The sequence below is a fragment of the Acipenser ruthenus genome, chromosome 16 (genome assembly GCF_902713425.1).
Source record: "Acipenser ruthenus chromosome 16, fAciRut3.2 maternal haplotype, whole genome shotgun sequence".
Classification (NCBI taxonomy): domain Eukaryota; kingdom Metazoa; phylum Chordata; class Actinopteri; order Acipenseriformes; family Acipenseridae; genus Acipenser; species Acipenser ruthenus.
This window is the reverse complement of record NC_081204.1, coordinates 29,926,363-29,948,348: the sequence shown is the minus strand read 5'-3', so window position 1 is coordinate 29,948,348 and position 21,986 is coordinate 29,926,363. Positions and strand designations below refer to the sequence as shown.

The 21,986-nt window shown below is 39.9% G+C and overlaps 4 protein-coding genes across 5 annotated transcripts; 1 reads left to right on the top strand and 3 right to left on the bottom strand.

The window, feature by feature from the left end:
* Positions 1-586: 586 nt before the first annotated feature.
* On the bottom strand, positions 587-6,997 carry LOC117412233 (RNA polymerase II-associated protein 3). Its single transcript, XM_058989339.1, has 8 exons — positions 6,240-6,997; positions 5,244-5,423; positions 4,805-4,993; positions 3,932-4,108; positions 3,373-3,514; positions 2,223-2,707; positions 1,962-2,103; positions 587-1,628 (listed from the first exon to the last, which is right to left on the bottom strand). Exons 1-8 carry the CDS (start codon positions 6,333-6,335, stop codon positions 754-756), a joined length of 2,286 nt encoding a protein of 761 aa, XP_058845322.1. The 5' UTR covers positions 6,336-6,997; the 3' UTR covers positions 587-753.
* A 143-nt stretch (positions 6,998-7,140) lies between these two features.
* On the bottom strand, positions 7,141-13,110 carry LOC117430644 (transcription initiation factor TFIID subunit 7). Of its 2 annotated transcripts, none has more exons than XM_034902922.2 (13): positions 12,978-13,110; positions 12,463-12,525; positions 11,826-11,902; positions 11,642-11,720; positions 11,244-11,377; positions 10,811-10,934; positions 10,431-10,489; positions 9,944-10,016; positions 9,282-9,395; positions 8,786-8,980; positions 8,153-8,265; positions 7,868-7,927; positions 7,141-7,402 (listed from the first exon to the last, which is right to left on the bottom strand). In XM_034902922.2, the coding sequence occupies exons 2-13, from the start codon at positions 12,500-12,502 to the stop codon at positions 7,358-7,360; spliced, it is 1,113 nt and encodes a 370-aa protein (XP_034758813.2). In that variant the 5' UTR covers positions 12,503-12,525; positions 12,978-13,110; the 3' UTR covers positions 7,141-7,357. The 2 variants fall into 2 exon arrangements, with proteins under 2 accessions (XP_034758813.2, XP_034758814.2); XM_034902923.2 differs by having other exon boundaries at positions 12,463-12,521; positions 12,978-13,078.
* A 140-nt stretch (positions 13,111-13,250) lies between these two features.
* LOC117430645 (magnesium transporter NIPA2) lies at positions 13,251-18,349 on the top strand. Its single transcript, XM_034050933.3, has 6 exons — positions 13,251-13,384; positions 14,082-14,226; positions 14,756-14,812; positions 15,468-15,558; positions 16,026-16,186; positions 16,757-18,349. Exons 2-6 carry the CDS (start codon positions 14,082-14,084, stop codon positions 17,359-17,361), a joined length of 1,059 nt encoding a protein of 352 aa, XP_033906824.3. The 5' UTR covers positions 13,251-13,384; the 3' UTR covers positions 17,362-18,349.
* Positions 18,350-18,531: 182 nt separating this feature from the next.
* Positions 18,532-20,348, bottom strand: LOC117412240 (mitochondrial import inner membrane translocase subunit Tim8 A). Its single transcript, XM_034020418.3, has 2 exons — positions 20,038-20,348; positions 18,532-19,439 (listed from the first exon to the last, which is right to left on the bottom strand). The coding sequence occupies exons 1-2, from the start codon at positions 20,146-20,148 to the stop codon at positions 19,278-19,280; spliced, it is 273 nt and encodes a 90-aa protein (XP_033876309.1). The 5' UTR covers positions 20,149-20,348; the 3' UTR covers positions 18,532-19,277.
* Positions 20,349-21,986: the final 1,638 nt, after the last annotated feature.

Genomic DNA, 21,986 nt, shown 5'->3' with positions numbered 1-21,986 from the left:
CGATGAATTCAAGATTTCCCTGCTCTGTGGTTCCATATATATGTGTGTGTTTTCTGGTTACACTCCTGAGATACATGGGTGATCACAGGAAGGGATTTAAGGAGGTATCGTTAAATGAGTGAGAGGATGTTTGTCTGGCAACGTAACAGGATGCTAATAACTGTACCCAATTGAAAACCATATCTTGCAGTGCCACCTTTAAAAAAAAAAAAAAACATACTGTATGTGCCAGCCTTTAATGATAAATGCAGTTATATTTGACTTTTTTTTATTTCAATGGGCTGTCAAATTATTTTCCAACCAGCAACAAACTAGATTATTTTTCCAACTAGATCCTAACCTAGACATCGCTCACAGTCACTGCTGGTGGAACTCCATCGCCTCCCCCTAACACAACCCCTTTATCTCACAGCCACAAACCATTTTACTTGACATCTAAAGAGAAAACATACAGTACATATGGGCTTCTGTAATAGTTTTTGTTGAAATTTGTATAAAACGACGAGTGAAAAGCTAACCTTTTAATTAATGGGGTACTGGCTTGCTTTCTACTTATATTGTGTACAGAAATAAATTTGTATTTGTTATAATTACCTGCTTGTGTGTCTTTTTTTATTGGCAAGTTTCGGTTCTGTTTGCAGTTTATCAGCAACGTACAGCACTGCACGTCATCAACACTGGTACAGAACACCTTTACATTAAATCAATTGATGTGGGCCTTACACCTGCACTGTACTCTGATTGGCTAGCATTCTATTTGGCTCCCTTAATAGCAACGTCAATATGTTCTGCAGAAATGCCCTGTCCGATATTCTCATTGGTCACTGATTTACCTGCTTCTTTATTCTGATTGGTTCCATTTGACTGCTCTGTTGCTGCTGCTATGTTCTCATCTGTAAACTCACCTGTATCTTCGGACTCATCTATACCTGCCCTGGCATTCTCACTGGTCCACTCCTTACCTGTGACTGCTGCATTATTCTCACTGGCTTCCTTTTCTTTCTTTATACCTGTATATGTGTTTGTATCAGCAACCTCCATGTCTGCCCTTGTAATCTCATTGGTCCACTCTTTACTTGTATTGTCATTGGTCTCTTTAGATTCAGCTATACCTGTCCCTGTGATCTCATTCGTCTCAACTATACCTGCCTCTACATTTTTATTGGTTGCATCTTTACTTGTGACTGTTGTAGTCTCATTGTTCTCTTCTGTTACTGCTCCTGTGTTGTCATGGCTCCTCACAGTTTCTGCAGCTCTGTTACCATTGTTCTCTACTGATGTACTCTCACCAGTCTTCTTTGTACCTATCCCTCTATTCACACCATTCTCCTCTTTCAAATTTTTTCCTTTCTCTTTGACGCCCCCCTCCCCTTCTATATCCCTCTGTCTCTCTGCTCCCTTGGTCTCTCCTCTTTGCTCGTGTCTCTCCTTGACCCCACCCCAGTAGCTTTTCATCTGGTTGCTGAGCTTGGCTCTCATCGCTTCCCCCATGATTTTCAGATCTTTCCGCACGGTGGGGCCAAACATGGGGTCCAGCTTACAGACTGTCAGGAAATCCTTCCGCGCCTCTTTATCATTGAACAATGCGGCGTGAGCTTTTCCACGCTTGTAATAGGCCTTCACGTTGTCTGAGGGAGAGAGAGGGAAAGCAAATTAAAAAATAACAATAATAATATACTGGTTCCCGTCCAAAATATTACAGGCCATTTAACTCTAGAGAAGTATACTGGATGAGGAAGAGACACAGAAATAAAGAGAAGGGTGAATTAGAGAGAAAGCCTGAACCCAAATCCACAGAAGCTCTCTGAGCAATTGAGATAAGAGGAAAAGACTTGCTGTGAATTCCATTCAGGTTATAATTAAACTCAGTGCTTGCCATCATACTAGGAATAGTATTTTAGATCAGTAGGATTCTCAGCCACCAATTCATTCCAGGTTTACAGAAGCAGTAAGCTGTGTACCTTTGTGCTTGCTGATCAGCTCAGTGGTGTGTTCCAGGACTTCATTGTACTCTTTCAGCTTCAGCATGCACTGGCAGTAATTCAGCACTATGGGGCAGAGGAGATTCTCCAGCGACGCTGAGTCCTCCTCATCATGCTTCTCCTGCACAAAACACAAAGCCAGTGTTATTTCCCCCTTTATGGGTATATTTTATTGACTGCTACCCCCTAACTTGTTTCAAAATCTATGTTCTGACCTCAAGTCAAGATTTCTAGGCTTACCCTAGCCTGAACGGTCTTCAGATAGACGATGGCCTCTTGGTACTTTTCTGAAGCCTCCCTGTAACGTTGCTCTGTCAGCAGATAGTTCCCCTCGTTGTTCAGAAAGGGAACCAGCCTGAGCATCTGCTCCTTGCCCTTCCCTTCTTTACTTGCGGTCTGATAGGTCCTCGGCGCCGGCTCTTCGTCCGCCTCTGTTTTCTCATTGGTGTCCCTTTTTGAATCGGCCGCACTGCTGTCCTCCATGTTCCTCTGGCTCTCTCTCTCTCTGGTCTCCCCTCCTTTATCCTCCAAGATGCCCCAGTAGGTCTTCTTCTCCTCGCTGTACTTGGTCCTCATTCTCTCCTCCAGCAATCTCAGCTCCTTGCGCACAGCAGGGGCCAGTGATGGGTCCAGGTTGGCAGCAGTGAGGAAGTCCTGCCGTGCCTCGACCTCATTCCACACCGCCGCGTGAGCCTTCGCACGCTTGTAATAGGCCTTCACATTGTCTGGAGAGGGAAAGCAGAAGTGAGAACGAAAATTGACTAAAAAATATATGTATATATTTGCGTGTTGGGAATTATGGTAGGGATGATTTCTTTTGTTATATGGTATACACATATTTTAAGTTTAATTCTGCTGTTAGTATCAGGCTTTTTCAGGGTTTATTTGAATATGTTGTCGGAAGTCAGGGTTTATCTTATCCTACTTATAACACAGTTTGTCATAATACATTTAGAAATACTAACCTGAAACATTTTTACTAGACATCTTCAACAAAAAAAAAAGAATCTTTGTCATTTACTGTCAAACAGAGCAAAAATACACAGGTCTACAAGCAAGATGGAATCCAGTTAGATCAACAGAGAAAAAAAAAATTCAACATTGGAGAACTCAAAACCATTCATAAAAAGGTATGCAAGGGAAAACTATGATGCATTGTTTACTTCAATATGAACAGTACGTCCTGACAGAAGAGTTGTGTGTCAGCAGCCCCACATGAAAACCAATGGCAGCTTAACTACAGTATCAATGCAACAAATTGGTTCAAATGACAGTAGTGTAGTTAGACTCTATCTACACTGTACCTTGTAATCTAAGATCGCTATAAAACCATTCAAATGCAGTTAACCTGCCGCGAAAATGCAATGCGGTTTGCACTGTGACTGTGTACCTTTGTGCTTGCTGATCAGCTCATTGGTGTGCTCCAGGACCTCGTAGTACTCCTCCAGCTCCAGCATGCACTGGCAGTAATTCAAAACCAGGGGGGTGATTAGATTTTCCAGCTTCACCCAGTCTTCGTGCCCAGGATTCTCCTGCAAGCAACCCACATTAATCAGACGAGCACTCCCGGCATTTAACATTCAAGGCCACCCATGGGGTGGTTTTGATAGCAAGGGCCTGACTCGAGCTGTAGAGACTTCAGGCTGAAAAGCTCCATCTAGAATGTAATTGTACTGTGTATGTCAAGAGGCATTAACCTTTGTTAGGTTGGACTGCTACTGTTACCAGGACCACAATAGCAAGCAATCAAACTCTATACAGATGTGTTCATAAAGCCTTTACTCCCTGATCTCATCAGACTCCTATTTTTAAACTGGGTGTACTGAGTTGTGGCACTGAGCTGTTGCTAAAGGACAAGCGCAGCACAACCTCGTAAAAAATAAATTATTTAGCTGCAAAAAACCAGCTGCGATGACTGAAGACACCAACGCAAGGTGCCGCCCACTCACCTTGGCCTGGACGTTCCTCAGACAGATGACGGCCTCCTGGTATCGCTCTGAAGCTGCCCGGTAGCAGCCCTGCTTCACCAGACTGTTTCCCTCCCCGTGCAGGACGGGAACCACCTTCAGCTTCTCATCCTTACTCATCGCCCAGGAATCTCGCTTGTATGAGAAAGGATCGTCCACCTAGGGGAGAGGCAGTCAGAGTGGTGTGCAGCTTGGTACATCAACACCAGGGTCCGACTGTAACATGATACCGTAAACCACTTTATATCTTTCGGATGAGACGTAAAACTGAGGTCCTATTGTAAGTGACTCTGCAGCAACACTTGTTGATGCATAGTTCACCCTCTGGTCTCTGTAAGTCACTTTGGATAATAATATTAATACCCACTGGCTCTTTGAAGAGTACAGTAAGAAGCTTAAAATGTCATTCACATTTTTTTTTTTACCATGCCCCTATGTTTGCAATCATTGTGCATGGCTCTGGGTTCTGTTGCTCCATCGTTGAGATCATTTTTCTCTCTATCTGCCTTACCTGGCCTTGAGCTTGAGTGAAGAAGTGAACTGACAGAGTTCCAATTAGCAGCCGTTTAAGTTATCGATTTAAATGGACAATTAGCTAAATCGAATGCCATAGTGGGCTCACACTTTAATCTTGACATATCTGTTAATTGGTTCCAGGCAGTCAGTCGCTTGACCGGACCAGTTTCAGGGATATATTGGGAAAAAAGTAAGTGCGGCAGGGAAATTAAACTTTGCAGGTAGACCATTTATGAGAGCGGATTAATTTGATTACATGGCAAGATATTTTTGACAAGGTTTTGCGAATGTCTTGACAAATCTTAGCTCACAGTATAATCGGTATGGTTTCTTTCTTACCTGGACCAGCTCCATGATGAAGATCAGTGCCTGTGGCTCTTTCATCAGCTCGTCCAGGTCCTCATAACCCATGGAGTGATAGTCAAACATGTTCCCCATCCCACACATGTGCTTCTGCCCTTCCAGGGGGTCAATCCCCATCGCGACCTTACGAATACCCTTCGAGACCATTGGGTAGAGCCCTGTGTGCTGGGAGGGAGACAGCCATTATTATACATTTTCCATCATGTAGCGCCAATACATATGGCTATTTCAGGGTGTAACTGAAGGGAATATTACCAGACCAGGGTATTAACTTTTCCAAAATGCCTGCGTCATGGCAGTTACCAGCTTACATGCAGGGGGAGTTTGATATAGCTCTGCTGTAAAGGCGTGCTTGTGTATTGTTGTTGTGTCATAGCACATTTAAGTGAAGACAACTGTAGGAGCTGTAACTCACCACGCTGTCACACCAGAACTCAGCCACTTCTCCAATTCTCATGGAAGTGAGGAGGGGCTCCCAGATCTCCATCTTAAACATCTTCCCCACAATGATCTCCATGGGGACCCCGCCCTTGCGGCTGTCATCGATCACTGTCCGCTCAAAACCGCATTTCAGGGTCTGGAAGTGGAATTTCACCTGCAGAGATAGACCAAGGGTTAATATACTGTATATATATATATGGAAGAGACCAAATAGAGCATTACCATATTACCTTATTTAATGCTTTAATCCTGATATATCATTTTTTATTGCTGCATTAGCTATTGCTTTATTATTTTTTAGAAATGCCTGCAGTACCAGCTGGCTTATCTTGCCTAGTTTAGGCCTGATATAGGTACTGTGTGACAAACTTGAAAAAAGCAGAAAGCAGAAGATTTTTCTCCTGCTGCTCTGGGTCCTTGATGCTCACTAATGTCCATAACATTGATTTTTGTTCAGTAGCCGTCCTCTCTGATGTCATTTTATGATTAAGATGGTTCAACACATGCAATGAAAAAAATAAGTTATAAAAGACAGTACTGTAGTTTTAATTGAGCAAAAAGTGGACCCACGCATTCACAAGGAATTAAAAATGTCACAATACAAGATACAGATTTGTAAATTTTATAAAGTGTCTTTTAATATAGTATTCCCAAGGCTATTTACAGATATTAAATAACAACAACAACAAAAATTCTATAAAAGTTATCTCGATGATAAATAGATTGCCTTCTGTGGGCAGTTAATCAAGAGGTTGTGCTGGAGGGAGCCATAAAAACTCATAAGCATTAATTAACTAGACAATTATTAATAGCCACACTATTTCTCAGCATACCAAATCATTAAGAAAAGCTTTCCCTGCAAAATGGGTCAACTATTGTTTTTTTTTTCTCTGCAAAAGAAATACTGTAATAAGCACTGGAAGTACGAAACAGCTTAAAGCCTGGAACTAATGCATCCACATCCTCTTACCCGCGTCCCATTTGGAAATTTTGGGATATCTCCCTGTCCTCCATGAAGAATCTTCTTTTTGACCCCCTCGGTTTTCAGAAGGAAGATTTCCTCCATCCTGCCCTTCTGGGCAATTTAAAAAAAGTAGCCAGAAATATTCCTCAAGATTAGGGCTTTGTGGTTCTAACAGGCTTATTTCTTGTTAAACAAATTAGCTGACTTGTTGTGTTGATAGCAAAACAAGAAAAGCAATGCGGTCAACTGGTCCTATCTGCTTCCTGACAGACAGACGGCTGGGATTAGGGGGCTGTGCCACTCTAATTTGATTCAGGTAATTCCTGTTAAGATTCAGTGTAATCCTTTGTAATACTAAAGAAGGGGGAGATTCACACTGTGTGTGTGTGAGATCATTGGGGGGGATATGGAATTATTTTGTAATGCGTTTCATACCAGGTATAGCCTATTCTGGAACCTAGTATGGGATACAAGATATTCATAAAAAAAAAAAATATTGTAAACAATTTACATTAGGATTTCCTAATGCATCCATTTAAATGCAGTGCCTTCTGGAAACCTGAATCTTTTACATAATCGAGTCATATAATTCCAAAGGCTAATCTAATTGTGTTACTAACTGAAACGGTCTGAACTTTTGTATGGATGCACAGAACCTGACTGTGCTGTTAAATAGTAATACAGTTTATGAAACCATCACATTTTAAAACAAAGTCACAATTTATAACTAATTCATAATAAACTGGTATCAGCTGTTATTTATTTAGCTTCATCCTGTACCAGTGGAGAAAATTCACCTCACATACCTCATTGAAAGAATCACACTCACTTGCCAAATGGTGTTTTATGATTACAATTTTATTTATATTTTTGTTGTGTTAAATTGTTGAAGAAATTTGTTTTAAACATGCAACAAACAGCCCACAAAATAAGAGAATACAAGTACTGTACTCAGTAAAAATGTTGTGCACGTTCTGAGTCACTTAGCGGTAGACCAGGTCATGTAAGGAATGTCCTTCAATCGAAGGGATTAGGGCTGGAAGTTTCTAGTCGTCTGTGGTGGCCTGGTCACTAGCAGCTCTGTGGTTGCACTGCCCCCTGCTATTAAACCTCAGCTAAGGAGATCACTTTTCAATCAGGGAATCCAACTGTTCTTGCAGCGAAGCCAGCTGTTCATAGGGGAACACAGAAGGTACACACATCATATACATTCTCTAGCACAAGAACGAAAAGATGTATAGAATATATTTTTCCCCTCAGAAACCAGTAGTTTCATAGGAACAAATATTAGTATTCCATCTGAACAATACTCATCCAGTACATACATGTTTTAACATTATGTTTTTATCTCCCAATGTCATTTTATTCCGATCTTATGATAAAGTAGTTCACCAATTAGTTGTGCAGAAAATGCACTCATAAACCATGGATTATGGGGCGGCACATATGATCTTCTGCCCTCCCACTTATACCTCCAGATGGAGAGGCTTGACTGATGTGCTGCTAATCGGACATATTCTTTTGCACCTATTAATCTAGCACCTCCCTAAAACGGCATCTTTCCTGAGAACTGATCCCGGGCTTCTGTCTCCAGTGTCGTCATCATCCTTCCAAAACACTGGTTTGTTACTCACCTGCTCCATGAGTCTTTCTTCTTCTTGTATTATTTCATCCAGCAAGGTTTGGAAGCGATTCTTTGAAAACAAGACAGGCAAGATACATTTTAACACCACTATTTGAATAGCCTTGAAAAAACGTAACATTAACTGGCATTCATACCACCCATTGACAGGACTCATGAAGAATGAGGCAATAAATCCCAATAGCTGAACTGCCATCGCTATTGCATTGACCATAAAACGTTACACAGGTCGAGACTAGGAATAAACCATGAAGCCCACAGCAGCATTCAGTCTTACCTTGAGAGCCAGGTTCTCCACCTTCATGATCAGATCTTCTTGCTGCTTCTTTCTATCTTGTGTTTCCTGGAGCTTGTTTTTTACATTGTTGATCTGCACCTGAAACTCTAAAACTACAACAAGAACAGTGCATGTTTTAAATCACTTGATACAATCGGGGGTACTAATACACACATGCACACACACTTTCTAACATTTCTAAAATCTGGTGGTTTTGTCTTCTACTGTTTGTTAGTCGCTGGTTCCCCCTGCTGTCTGCAAAATCTTTTTGTTACTCGGTTGCCCTCTTGTGGAACAACATTATTCTTGATCCACAAAATCAAAATGATTCTACTTCAGACAGTTATTTTACATGTTTTAACCCTGCTCTACGCTCTGTGCTGTGAGGAAGAGGAGCCTTCTAATCTAATTTATTTTAAACATTGAAGACTTTGAGAAAGACTTCTACTCAAAAAGTTGGTCTTTAATATTTTTGGTTCTTTTTAGTTATCTTACCATTGAGTGTTTCATAGTCATGGAAACATCTTTAAAGTAACTTTAATAGTTTCAGGCCTATGCAGATCATCTAAAAATGATGAAGGGTCTTGCCCGAGACCTTTAAAGAATGCCCTTGGTGAAAGTGAGTGATGTTACCTATCTGGTTGTTGCCCTCGCTCTCGTCCCGCGCCCCGTCTGACTCGTTCAGCTTCTCCTGCAGCTGCTGCTCCAGATCCTCCTCGGTGTCCATGATATTGAGATCTTCATCCTCGTGCCGGTCTCCTTCATCCTCCTCATCCTCGCTGCTGCTGCTGATGTCGTTGAAGATTTCCCGCAGCTCGTCCCTCTCCACTGAGAACAGAGAACACATTCACTCTGAAAACTGAGCAGCAAACCTTGGACCATGTACTTGAACTACAAGTTACAGTTTTCAAAGAAATGACATGGGGGCACACCCAAGATTGTCTTGAAATAGATGATCATGGTAGCCTATATTCATGGTAAGATCCATGCAAAGTTTCAGAAAACCTGAGCTATCAATTGAGTGGAATAGTCCAACTAATCTGATAAATAATAGGCTTCTGCAGTGCCGTATGCAGCCAGCTGCTATGTCCTCAATAATTTGGAATCTGTGGTTTATTTTCCACCCTACCTGAGGAGCCGTGGCCCAGCTTGTGCCCTGATGTCCCGGGAGAGGAGTCAAGATTAGCCAGTGAACCGTGGTTATCTGCCTCCTTCGTCTCATCCTCAGCTATCACCTCCCATCCTGAACACCCAGCGGGGTCAAGGAAAGCACAACCAGAACCCACAGGGCTCAACAGACACACAGTGAAGGGGTTGAGCAGTGGGATGAATGTTACCACCCACACGAAAATAAACCTACTTGTTGAGATTGCTAATGCAAAGAATGTGAAAAATACACATACCGCCTTTTTTTTTTTTTAAAGGAATTTCAGATTCATGTGTGAATTTAAACCCCAAGTTTGTTAAACTATGACATAACAGTGCTGTATTTGCTTTATTTAACCTTTTGTATGGGCCTGACAAATAAAGCCTGTTTTGGTATCTGGATCACTCAGCCAGTGGTTACCAACATGTCAATGGCTCATGGCATACATCAATCAAAGGATTCGGCAGCATTTCCCATATAAGCTATGGAGGACTGCCTGTCAGGTTAGGAGGTTCGTGGCTTGATTTTATTGCGTTTTATAAGAGCTTGTTAAAGCCACTGTAAATTGCATCCCTACTGAAATATTTACATTTATCAAACGTGATTTACATAGAACCGTGGGAAGAGTGCAATCACAAGGATACGAACACTGACAGCTTCAGAATCTGTACTCAGCAACCTCTTCACCTCCTTCTCCACGTCTGGGGACTCAATATACTGGAAATAATGAGAGAATTATTGGTAGGCTTTAGTAAGTAAAGAACTGTCATGTTATAGGTGTGGTTTTAAAAAAACAAAACAAAATCAAACACCATTAGAAATGCTCAGCAGTGAATGAACAACTAAGAGCACCTGGCATTATGCCATCAAATGCATTAGAGATGAAATGAAAGATTAAAAAAAATTATATAGAATAGAATTTTACAAACAAATTTATCCTAGGCAGAGAGTAGGCGTTTTACCCATCCTTGTCAGTCAACTGATGTTAAATCTCTATCTTGAATACATCAGTGACAGCGCATTACAAACACACACAATCCAGGCCATTCTCTTAGAAGATCAAGAGGACAAACACATTAGCAGGAAATACATCTGCTTTAGCATTCAAATTCATTTTTAAAGAGAGTTTACCTTCTTTTTCGCCGTTTTCCTGAACCTTCTCTTCCTGGTGTTCTTAAGCGGGCATGTGACTAAAAATCAGGTAAAAAGTACTATCAGAAATAAACCATGACAAAAAGTGTGAATGCATGTGCAATACCCCAACACACCACAGATGAAGAGACACATGAGGGCTTATCTTTCAGCTGCATAATGTTGTGTATTGCACAAGTACATATAATTATAACTCGGTGGTAATCCTGGTTATTGTACACACCTGGTTAAATGCAGAATTAATGCAAGCAGATATTTATAATAAATGCATACAAATGAGAGTCCAATGAAACCCTTAATAGGACGGTGGGTTTAGGATTGCTGTGCTTTCCTAAAAAGCTGAGTGTTATGATACTTACTGCCATGATTCCAGACAAACTTCTTCTCTTTGTCTTTGTCTTTCTTCTTGTTCTTGGGGTCTGTAATACCTGTTGGCTCCTCCAGAGGGGGATAGAGATCTCCATCCACAGTACACACCAGCATCTGCTCACAAAGAACACAAGAAGCCCAGTCATTTTTTAAAAGGTTAAACATGACTAGAACAATTAAGAGCAAGGGAAGTCTATTTTTTTCATCACTGGTTCTATTCCATCACTTTGAAATGGGGTCCTAAAAAGCATTTGCCAGAAACCATAATCAAGGTAACAATTTGATACTTGCGGGATATTTCATGCAGATAGCCAGGTGGAAGAAATATAATTTTTATGACATCTGAGTACAACAGCCTGAGTGACAGAAACAAAAACTATTTCATTACCAAAGCAATTGAAAAACCACCCCTAAAAACCATACCTGACAAACATCAGCAGTTTTATAAAATGTTTTCTTATCCACAGTTTTGAGAGACTCAAGAATACAGGGAAGGTCAACCAACTTGCAAGCAAGAGGCACCCGGTCCACTCTCACTATCCCATGGCGCCCGTCGGCTGTGAAGAGACAAACAAAGAGTTTGAAATAATAGAAAAGAAATGCTGCGTGATTTTAAAAAAGACCCCCAAAGGAAATATTAACAGAAGGACTCGGCTACCAAACAAACTTCAATAAGAAATATTATACAATACAAATCTATATACACACAGTATAAACAAGCAATTAGTTATTTCTGAAGGACATTTTTGCAGATCTTTCCAGGATCACCATCAAGACTTAAAAGAATTGGTTAACACCAATAACATCTGAAGTATACTAACCATGCAGCTCTATGGTTAGCCTGTCTTTGAGATTTACACTTCCAGACTGCACAGCTCTCCGCACGGTTGAGGCATATTCCTGTCAATACAGAGACCGTTTTCAATCAGTGTTTGTTTTAGTTTGACAAAATTACTGCTCCGCAAAAAATTGTCGATAATGAGGATTTAATTGCCCATTTCTTACCGGAGGAAGACGCAGAACAAACTGGCTCTCAAGTTCGTGAGGGGCATCATCTTTGTTCTTGGAGACAGCTTTCCCCACTGAAGTACAAGGAAAATGAACAAACTGGTTAAATGGAAATCTTGTTAACACACACTTTACAGTGGTGTGCTGATTGTTAGCAGACTTCTACACATGTTTAAGAGTTATCTATCTCTAACCTGAACCCCATGCATACACTGTATACACACATACCGGTATATGCCAACAGAATATAATATATAATGTATTATTATTATTATTATTATTATTATTATTATTATTATTATTATTATTATTATTATTATTATTATTATTATTATTATTATAATAATAATAATACAGGACAGTAGTGTGGAGTAGTGGTTAGGGCTCTGGACTCTTGACCGGAGGGTTGTGGGTTCAATCCCCAGTGGGGGACACTGCTGCTGTACCCTTGAGCAAGGTACTTTACCTAGATTGCTCCAGTAAAAACCCAACTGTATAAATGGGTAATTGTATGTAAAAATAATGTGATATCTTGTATCAATTGTAAGTCGCCCTGGATAAGGGCGTCTGCTAAGAAATAAATAATAACAACAACAACAACAATGTATTACCATAATTAAATGCATTTACTAACCTTTAATTTTGGAGGTCACCTTGGTCTTTTTGTTCTGCATGTGAAAGCTTCAAGTAAACCTAACTTAAAAAAAAATAATAATAATACAAATAAAAATAAAAATAAAAAGTTAACAATATTCACAGGAACGGAAACAAGACTCCCACTGCATAGCAGTTCGATCCATTCCTTGTTTTTCTACGAGTTTAACAAGACACACGTGAGCTTGTTACCTACACACTGTGGCTAAGGAAGCTCATTGTAAAACCTGGAATGGCTGAACTGCTGTGCAGTAGGAATCCACCCGTGATCCAACTACACCTTCTTTCTTCACCCACATAGCTGTCTTGGTGACTGGTTTTAATTACAATGTCTGTACACACGTCTTGCTTTCTAAAATAATGTTCCTTAACAGTAAGTCTATGTTACGGTTTAAATAGCTTTCAGTTATGAATTTAAATGGTAGTCTGCAGTTTTGAATACTCATTATTGGTGTAAATCTAATAGCGAATATTTAGTAAGTTTTTAACAAATACCTCTTGAAATCGTTGTTTCTCAAACCGACAAACTCCCCAAACGAAAACAACGAAGCAGATACACACAAGCAGCTAAGCGGATTTTGTTCTGTCTGGTTTGACCGATGAAAACAAAACCTGCTGCTGAAAGGTTCCGACCCGTGTCCCGTGATCTATCGCCGGCGATATAATAGATTGGATCATATGAAAGTATATATCAGATCTGGAGTGAAATGAAGAAAACCATGCTCGTGTTCTGCCACCGAATCACATTTACATACATGTAATAGAAAACCAGTTTTGGCTAACGTAGGCTGTTCCTGGGACGATGGATGCGAGACCTTGCATTGAAGCAGGAAGTGGAGCCGCTGATGTGAGTGTTGGTTGTTGATGTTGGTGCCAGGAGCCAAGAGCACTGCTAAAGCAAGGTAAGGGATGTATCTGTGAGAATGTGTATTGTTATTGTTAAAATAAATAAATAAATAAAATATATCACTTATTTATTTTTCAGCGTTTTAATACATTTGTATTTAGTAAATGCGAGTAGTTACAAACTGAAGGCTACAGTTTTAATATTAGCTAGTTTGTTACTTAAATACTGTTCCCTGTCTTTTAATTAATTATATGTCATTAGCAAAATAAAAATAAAATAATAATAATAATAAAAACTTATGGTTCAAACTTGTGAAGTTATTTTACGTTAGCTGCCTTCACACTACTAGGGTTTACTTCGAAACTTAACAATCTGTATATATTACTAGTAAAGTGTTTGAAAACTTTATTTTTTTTTATTTTTTAACAAGCATCATTGCTTCTCATTTTTAAAATTACCCAATAAGTATAAATCAAAGAAATCTACATATCTTGAAGATTACGAAAGGTAATCCGGATTTCGAAATGTCGTCATACTTACAACAGTATACTACTGTGTAGGTTAGGAGAAGTGTACAGTTGTATGTGATTTAGTTGAAGCTTGTTTTTCAAATGGGCCATACCTATAATATCCAAGTATTTCACTTTAATTGTACCTCGTAGTTTCATTGCGCTGTTGCTATTTGTAGGCCGCTACTGTCAAACTTGAAGTTTGCTCATGTACTCTATACTTACTTGTGACTTTTCACATAGATGGCTGCTCTTAGTCCAGCCAACCGCTATGATTTCTACATCGGCCTAGGACTTGCAATCAGCTCAAGTGTATTTATTGGGGGAAGCTTCATTCTAAAGAAGAAAGGTCTTTTGCGACTAGCCAGCAAGGGTTCAATGCGAGCAGGTATGTATGCGATTAATAACATTATTTTTATATATATATATAACAACCAACTTCCTAAAAATATCAAGATGACCTTTTTTTCATTTTTTTGTACACAATTGTGACCCCTGCTGGCAAGGTTTGATCTACTACTCTATTTACTACTCTACACAATTCCTGTATTTCAGTGCTCTTTCCCAGTACAGGAAAGGTGAATGAGAGGCAGTCACGCCCATCTCATTTAGCAACATCAAGGGGGCCCTGCTGCTAACATTGAAAATGTTGCAGATACTGCAATATTCTTATCTGTTCTACATGCATTTGAAAGCTTTTTTTATTTATTAAACCTTTTATTAGTACTCTGCTAGTAACAAGATATACTCTTAAATGTAGTTATATTTAGTCACCCATAACTATCTCTTGGTGGTGTATTTAGTAATACTAAAATAAGCTATGTCTGTAAGTGTTGAAGACATTGGGGAAAGTAAACGCTTGTTCTTCAGATGACACTGTTTCTCAAGGCTTAACACGTTTCTTCTCGATTGTTTAGGTCAAGGTGGACATGCATACCTCAAAGAGTGGCTGTGGTGGGCTGGGCTGCTTTCAAGTAAGTCCCCAAAAAAGCAGGAGGACTGTCTACATTTCCGCGTTGATTTATCACTTCAGCATAAAGGGTTTGGAAGGGGGGAAAAAAAAAAAGAATTAGAATCAAACGACAGTGGGCAGTCAGGTCAGCCCTGATTCATGTGACGAGTGGGTAATGCGTTTAATTGCACAAACCTCATATTGAGTTGTTACTTTGGAGACTGTGCCTTGTGAAATGAGTTTTTGTGCAGGCTTGGTTATTTAAGTGTCTGCCAGCTGAGCCCTTTAACAAAGCCTGTCTCATCTGCAGCCTTGCTTTAAACATTAACTCTGAACCCTATTGTATTTGCTGAATCACTTCCCTTAGTGTCTTTTTTCATAAGTGTTGGTTGTTTCAGATCCCCCTGTGGGTTTGGGATCTTTAAATTCTGAAAGTTTGGCCAAAGATTGACACCCACAGACATTTCTAAATGGGAATCAATGAGCCCTATTCATATTAAATTAACCGATGAGTTATTTGAAGAATGTTTAAGCCTTAGATGGATTAAAAAAAGTTTGACATTCATAAAACTGTTCTGGTCTTGTGTTGGTTTATTTAACAGCAGTCAAGGAAAGGCAACCTTGTATGTAATGATCAAATGCGCTTCAGTCTAGTTTTATATCTTGATATTTTACAGTGGGGGCGGGAGAAGCTGCCAATTTTGCTGCATATGCCTTTGCACCGGCAACGCTGGTAACACCATTGGGAGCCCTGAGTGTACTGGTGAGGTGAGAACTGTTATGCAAGGTCCTAATGTATATTGCCAGGCACCTATCCTGTTGGTGAATATTAATATTATATAATAATTTTATATAATATTAATATTATATAAATGTACTGCAATGAAGGGGCTTATTGGTAGATTTATCTTTTCCCAAGCCAGCTGACTGCTTATACTTTTTGGGCTTCAGCATGCTTGTGCAAGAACTTCTGGCAGTACCTTGTTATTACCACGCTGCAAAAAAAGGCTTGGCTACACACCATTGAATCTTGATCATACTTTGTATGTAGGTACACGTAAATGATTTGTGTGATCACACATGCATACTTCTGCAAAAGGTTTTACAGTAGTTATAAAACCCCATCAAATAAAAAGCTACAGGGGAAAGAACAACACTTTTCAAAGACCCTCAAGACACCATGGTTATAGTAAAGAGCAGTGTTGTGGTATCCCAACGCATTTCTGTTTCCTCAGTGCTGTGCTATCCTCCTACTTCCTGAACGAGCGTCTCAATGTCCACGGGAAGATGGGCTGTGTGCTGTGCATCCTGGGCTCCAGCGTGATGGTAATCCACGCACCCCAGGAGGAGGAGGTCGACTCGCTGAACGCCATGGCGGAGAAACTCAAGGATCCTGGTACGAGACTCATTTACCCTACTGCACTCAAAGAAAAATGCTGTCAAACCCACTTATAAAGACAGTTTAAGTGACCATTTAAAAATATATATATTTTTTTTTATACAGTTTTGACAGTATTTGAAATCCAGAACATAAACTTATTTTAACTTTTAAATTAGAATATACGACTCAATATTTTGATCTTAATGCTGTGCTATAGAAAGTGGTATAATCCATTTTTTTCATTTAAAATGGGCAATCCCAATTAACACATACAGATGTTACTTTTAAGTTTGAACTAAGTTAAGATTGAAGTTTTAAGCTACAAGATACCAGTATTGCTATGTGCATGCTAGATAAAGAAGCTTTCTTAGTTCTTCAAGTACTGTTAGGGAAATGCCTGGAGTCTTAAGGAACTATCCTTTGAAATACACATTTCCCGTGGAGAACTTGTCAATAGACGCAACAAAGCTTTGATTTGTACAATATACAAACTCTAAATCACTGGGACAGTATCTCCTCCCCTGTGCAAAGGGCTAGCCTCTGTGTGGACCCTTCATAAACCTTTCATTACATCTCCCCCTGCAGGCTTTATTGTCTTTGCTGTGAGTGTGGTGGTCAGCAGCCTGATTCTGATCTTCGTGGCGGGGCCTCGCTATGGCCAGAAGAACGTGCTGGTCTATGTGCTGATCTGCTCTGTGATTGGCTCCCTCTCAGTGTCCTGCGTCAAGGGCCTGGGTATTGGCATCAAGGAGCTGGTCATGGGACAAAGCGTGCTGAAGAACCCCCTTTTCTGGGTCCTGCTGATCTGCCTGGTGGCCTGCATCAGCACGCAGATCAATTACCTGAACAAGGCCCTGGACATCTTCAACACGTCCATCGTGACGCCCATCTACTACGTCTTCTTCACCACTGCCGTCATGTCCTGCTCCGCCATCCTCTTCAAGGAGTGGAACAGAATGGGGGCCGATAACATCGTGGGCACCTTCAGCGGCTTTCTCACCATCATTTTGGGCATCTTTCTCCTCCATGCCTTCAAGGACATCAGCTTCACCTGGGACACCCTGCCCCTCTTCCTCAGGGGACAGAGAGGAGGGCCTTGGGGGAAGCCCTATGTGGCACTGGCCAGCCAGGAGGCAGAGACAGAGGGACAGCAGGCAGGGCGGGGGAGCCAGCAAAGTATATTCTCCTGAGAATGTGATCCGGAGGAATGGGACTGTCTTAATTACCCGTGGGGGCCAAATCTGATGATAGCCTGCCTTTTACGATTCAGTTTGGTCCATCCCAGGGCACGAGATGGGATGCCTTGAGGTTTCCTGGGAGATTATGAACGCCCTCTTCCACACTCCCATCAACAGTGTCAGCTAGCCTTAACCCATAACAATCACCCACTCAGAGCACTGCAGCCTTCAAAAAACTGTCTATAATGCTGGTTTCTGATCGGCCTCATTGCTGTGTTGCGACTGTACACAGCTTATGTATGAACCTGTTTATTGTATTTCAAATACATACAGTAAAAGCTTTTAAACACAAAGCCTGAAATTGTCAAACAGGAGATTTATAACAATAAGACTCTTGATACAATTCAGTCTTGCAGTATTAAATAACAGGAATGAAACATTTATTGTTAAAGAATACTTTCTTAACATTGTAGTTCAAATGTGATCACATTGACGAGGATGGTGCTCATCAAAGACTCAAATAGAACTTTCTTCATAATTTGAGGAGAGAATCGGTGGTACATCTGACTGTCATCTTTACCGGATGCACTTTATTACGCTTTCTTTGGTAATATTTCAGCAGGCTTGAATCTAATAAGGAACTGACCATTTTGTATTTGATTGTAACAGTATTCCTCCAAGTGACTTGGTTGACTAATGTTCAGGAACCAAACACTAACATGCAAAAAAAATTCTACTAAATAAATGTGAAGTACTTTTTTTTTTTTTAATCCTGGGCTACAATCTACTAGAAATGTAGCTTATAATAAAATTAAATAATTAAGATAGAACAGTGACTGTATCATAATGCTCTATGTTGCCAAATTTAAAAGTCCAGCTTTTTAAAAATACTGTTTGTCTTGCCAAATGAGCTTTCATTACCTGTATTGCACTGGAAACCAGCAGTGACCTTTAAAGGAACATTTACACTTTTAATAAATTCAACTTGACCTTATGCAAATTTGTATTGGATGCTGCTTTTCTTTTACGCATAGTCATGTGTTTTGCCTGTTAATTTAACAGGATGTTCGTTGTCCATGTATTTGTTTCAGATTGTATTGATAAATATACCTAACAGTTAATGTTTACCAAGAATCCAGTCATTTTTACTATTAAATAAAAATAAATAAACAAGAAACAGAATTACTTCAGTTTTCTGTATTTTCAATTTGAACAGGGCAGGGTTCAGTTACTTTGGATATATACCATAGCAGTTCCCAATGTTATGAAAACAGAAATAAAACAAACGTTGTCCATTCACTCTGGGGGAAGGCCATGATCAAATCTGCAAACATGTCTTTGTCAATAACCAGGCATTGGAATCAGTTTGTGGAAGTACAACACTGGAAACCCAACATAGCTTTAAAATCAATGATTACACATCACTAAGTTATTCAGGAAGCTAGTTTCTTCATCCAGGAAGATAGTGTTGTTACACTGTGTTATTCTTGGTGTTATAAGCAAATGACCTTTCCATAGGTTAATACTAATTCTCCCCAAGGAATAAATACATGAACAAATTATACATGATGAAAGTAAACCAAAGCTCTAACATACAGGCAAGCTTTGACTAATATAGATTTCTCATTAAAAGGGTGCAACCTGAATGTGACCCCCAAAGACTTTCCAAAAATGACAACTCCGACAGTTTGAACAGACACTGAAATCTTGCATATTGACATCCCTTAAAATCGGCTTGGGTGGGGTAGGGCCAAGATAAAATCAACCCTGTGGCATAATGGTAACGTTATGTTGAGGCACAAGGTGGCAAAACTTTCTTCCTTAACCATCAAATGCCCACTTGCTAAAAGTCTGTGCCTCCCACATGCACACTGCAGCCTGGCTGAAGTGTTAGGGAATGTCTGTGCCCATGTTGCAGGGCAGGTATCTTAATCAGACATGCTCTCCGATAAAGACCCCCTGCCCCTCTGCGTCTGCTCCAGTCGGTTCAGAATGAACTGGCTTGTGTCAATGAAGCGCTCCACACAGTTTACGAAGCACGTCTCTGTCCGGGAGTCCAGCTTGGGTCCAGGTTTGTCCATACACTTCTCCTGTTACAGACAAAGAAACACTGCTGTCAAACATATACCTTTCTGGAAATCAGGACATTGGTAGCATGTGTGAGTTATTTATCTGCCATTCAATAGTTTTAGCTTTGCACAGTGACTTGGGCTCATCCCAGTCATTATACTATTTTGTTATATACATCACCATAAGTGTTAACAAAATAACCCCAAACACACCTCAGCCATTAACGTGTCTCTGGGCATTACTTAGTTCTACTTCTGTGTAACTACAGCTAAAAACTAAATAAGCAATCGCCATCGGTGTGATTGCCAGTGGTTTATATATTAACACCATGGTACTGTATAAACTTACATCTCAAACGCATCGTGTTATTTCAAAGAAATACCACTACACAGACATATGCAACTCGGTGCATATAAACACACAGCCAGGTACTAAACATGCGCAAGCTTTTTTACGGGCTAAGTTTCAGCAAGACGTATTTAGACTAATGAGAAACGTATGCTTTCTTTATTAGATGCCCTGATTGTTGTTCTTTCTTATGCAGCTAGATGTAATTAAAATTTGCGTTGTCCACCAACAAAACAATTTTACGTATTTTCGGTTATCGCCTAACCTTACCCAACAGACGTCTGTCATTTGGTGCACGAGCTGCTGAAACCTCTGTTTCTGGGACTCCACTTCGATAAACTGCTGGAGTTGAGGATCTGCAGTCACTCCTTGCGTGTCCATCCGTGCATGTGGTGTCTTTCTTTCTGTTCTTTCTTTCTTTTTTTTAAGAAAAAGCGATCAAGAAGAAAAGTGAAGCAGGTACCCAAAAGAAATGCGCCGATTACTAATCTGCAGTTCCTACTGACCTTCACGTGTCTCGGCTCCCGGCTGAGTTCACAGGAAACGGAAAGAACGTGAGGGTAACAATTTCTGCAGAACACGCTATAGCTACATGGTGGGCGCAGGCCAGTGCAGCGAGTTTTTTCAGCTGATGTAATACAATTAGGGCTTCTGTTTTTCTTTTTTTCTTTCTTTTTTTTATTAATTTCATTTTTAGGTGCTTATGTATTTGTTTATTTATTTATTTTAGCTATTTGTCTTTGACTTGTTTTATCGTTTTTTTTAATCAGAAAAAGAAAATAAGCCATATAATATGATATAATATTCTGCTCCTTGAAATACCGATTACAAGTATGTTCCAATTAACCTTCTGTAACACACGTAAATTATTTATTATTAATATGTTTTGTGTTTACCAAGATACATATCTAGACCACAGAGGTCCCCGGGAGCAAACTGCAGAGCTGGATTTTATGACAGCATTTGGCAGCACTGTGGAATCCCCCTTCATTGTGTCACCAACTACCTTTCTGTTGTTATTCTGATATTACCCCTAGATGGGTGCATTTTAACATACTGTAAACATCGTGATACACGTGCAGTAACTGTATAATGTGCTGTTATTGTCTAATTAGTCTGTTTCAGTGTTGTTTTCTATGAAACACACTTAATAATGCCAAAACAATCGTCATGGACACTGATTTACAGCAGAAATATTCTCACGTCATGCGCAAGATATTACACACCAAATTCTTGTAATAGACTGGTCCATAGTCCATGATAATAGCATCTCTGTAGGGTATAGCTTAACTACAGTACCAGTAAATATATGTTCAAACTTTAATCTAATAAAAAAAACAAAAAAAAAACATTTTGACCACCCAGCTTTATAAGCCATATGTTCTAGTGAAAAGAAAACACTAGCAATGATTTACTAATTGTAAAATGAGGAAGACTACAGAGTTTTTTGTTTTTTTTTTATAAAAAGTCACAACGTGGTCTATGTTGCTGATAGTAAAAGCAAACACAGAAAAAAGGTTAACAGTTAACTGGGAAGAATATCCTTGTAGCCACACTGAATGCGGTCAATATTATATGAATGAACAGCAGTGTTCAAAATGGCCCGAGAACACCCAAGCAAACACATTTCCCATAAGTTCCTTTTAGAAAACGAAATAAAAAGCTTTCATCACTATGGCTTTACAGCACATATGTAGTAACAGGAAGGTTGTCATAAGATGCACCAGGTTGCTTTCTGTGTAAATTCCTCCCTGAGGCTAAAGCATTCTTTACAGCTCCTGGCTATAAAAACATTTCCTCTACCTACTGTTGCTGCCCCCTGATATATTCATCCCCTTACTCATATACAGCAGTGTGTTTGAGGTGGAATTGCACAAATCTAGTGAAGCTGCAGTATTGTTATTTATATGTAGCTGTGTGCCTTTCACCTATGGAGGGCTGTAATCCAGTTTGAGTCACAAGTAAAATGAGTTAGTTGGTATCTCCCTAGTCCCTAGTGGCCATTTCCAAACTACGACACAATCTGGTACTATTAGGCACAATAGGCAGTCTCTTATGCGGGTCTCTTGAGCTAGTGGGGAAGCTCTCATGGTGCTTGATGGACAATGGTCTTTAACCGTTTCTTGTATGAAATATTAAAAGTAGCTGAAAACAAAATGTTTTGGACACATAATAGATTTTTCATTGTACATTTTTCCGTTGCTTTATTGCTCATATGA

Bases quoted from the DNA above. Each gene is read 5' to 3' on its own strand.
- LOC117412233 (XM_058989339.1), bottom strand. From the start codon at position 6,335: ATGGAGGAAATCTTCCTTCTGAAAACCGAGGGGGTCAAAAAGAAGATT. The intron at 3,515-3,931 runs GTGAGTGGGCGG...GGTTGCTTGCAG, and splicing joins TGAGGAACGTCCAGGCCAAG to GAGAATCCTGGGCACGAAGA. The intron at 2,708-3,372 runs GTACACAGTCAC...TTCCCTCTCCAG, and splicing joins GCTGATCAGCAAGCACAAAG to ACAATGTGAAGGCCTATTAC.
- LOC117412240 (XM_034020418.3), bottom strand. From the start codon at position 20,148: ATGGACACGCAAGGAGTGACTGCAGATCCTCAACTCCAGCAGTTTATC. The intron at 19,440-20,037 runs GTAAGGTTAGGC...TGTCTGTAACAG, and splicing joins AAATGACAGACGTCTGTTGG to GAGAAGTGTATGGACAAACC.
- LOC117430644 (XM_034902922.2), bottom strand. From the start codon at position 12,502: ATGCAGAACAAAAAGACCAAGGTGACCTCCAAAATTAAAG. The intron at 9,396-9,943 runs GTATCCTTGTGA...CTGGGTGTTCAG, and splicing joins TTCTGAAGCTGTCAGTGTTC to GATGGGAGGTGATAGCTGAG. The intron at 8,981-9,281 runs GTAGGGTGGAAA...CTCTGTTCTCAG, and splicing joins GCTGGGCCACGGCTCCTCAG to TGGAGAGGGACGAGCTGCGG.
- LOC117430645 (XM_034050933.3), top strand. From the start codon at position 14,082: ATGGCTGCTCTTAGTCCAGCCAACCGCTATGATTTCTACATCGGCCTA. The intron at 14,813-15,467 runs GTAAGTCCCCAA...GATATTTTACAG, and splicing joins GTGGGCTGGGCTGCTTTCAA to TGGGGGCGGGAGAAGCTGCC. The intron at 15,559-16,025 runs GTGAGAACTGTT...CTGTTTCCTCAG, and splicing joins GCCCTGAGTGTACTGGTGAG to TGCTGTGCTATCCTCCTACT.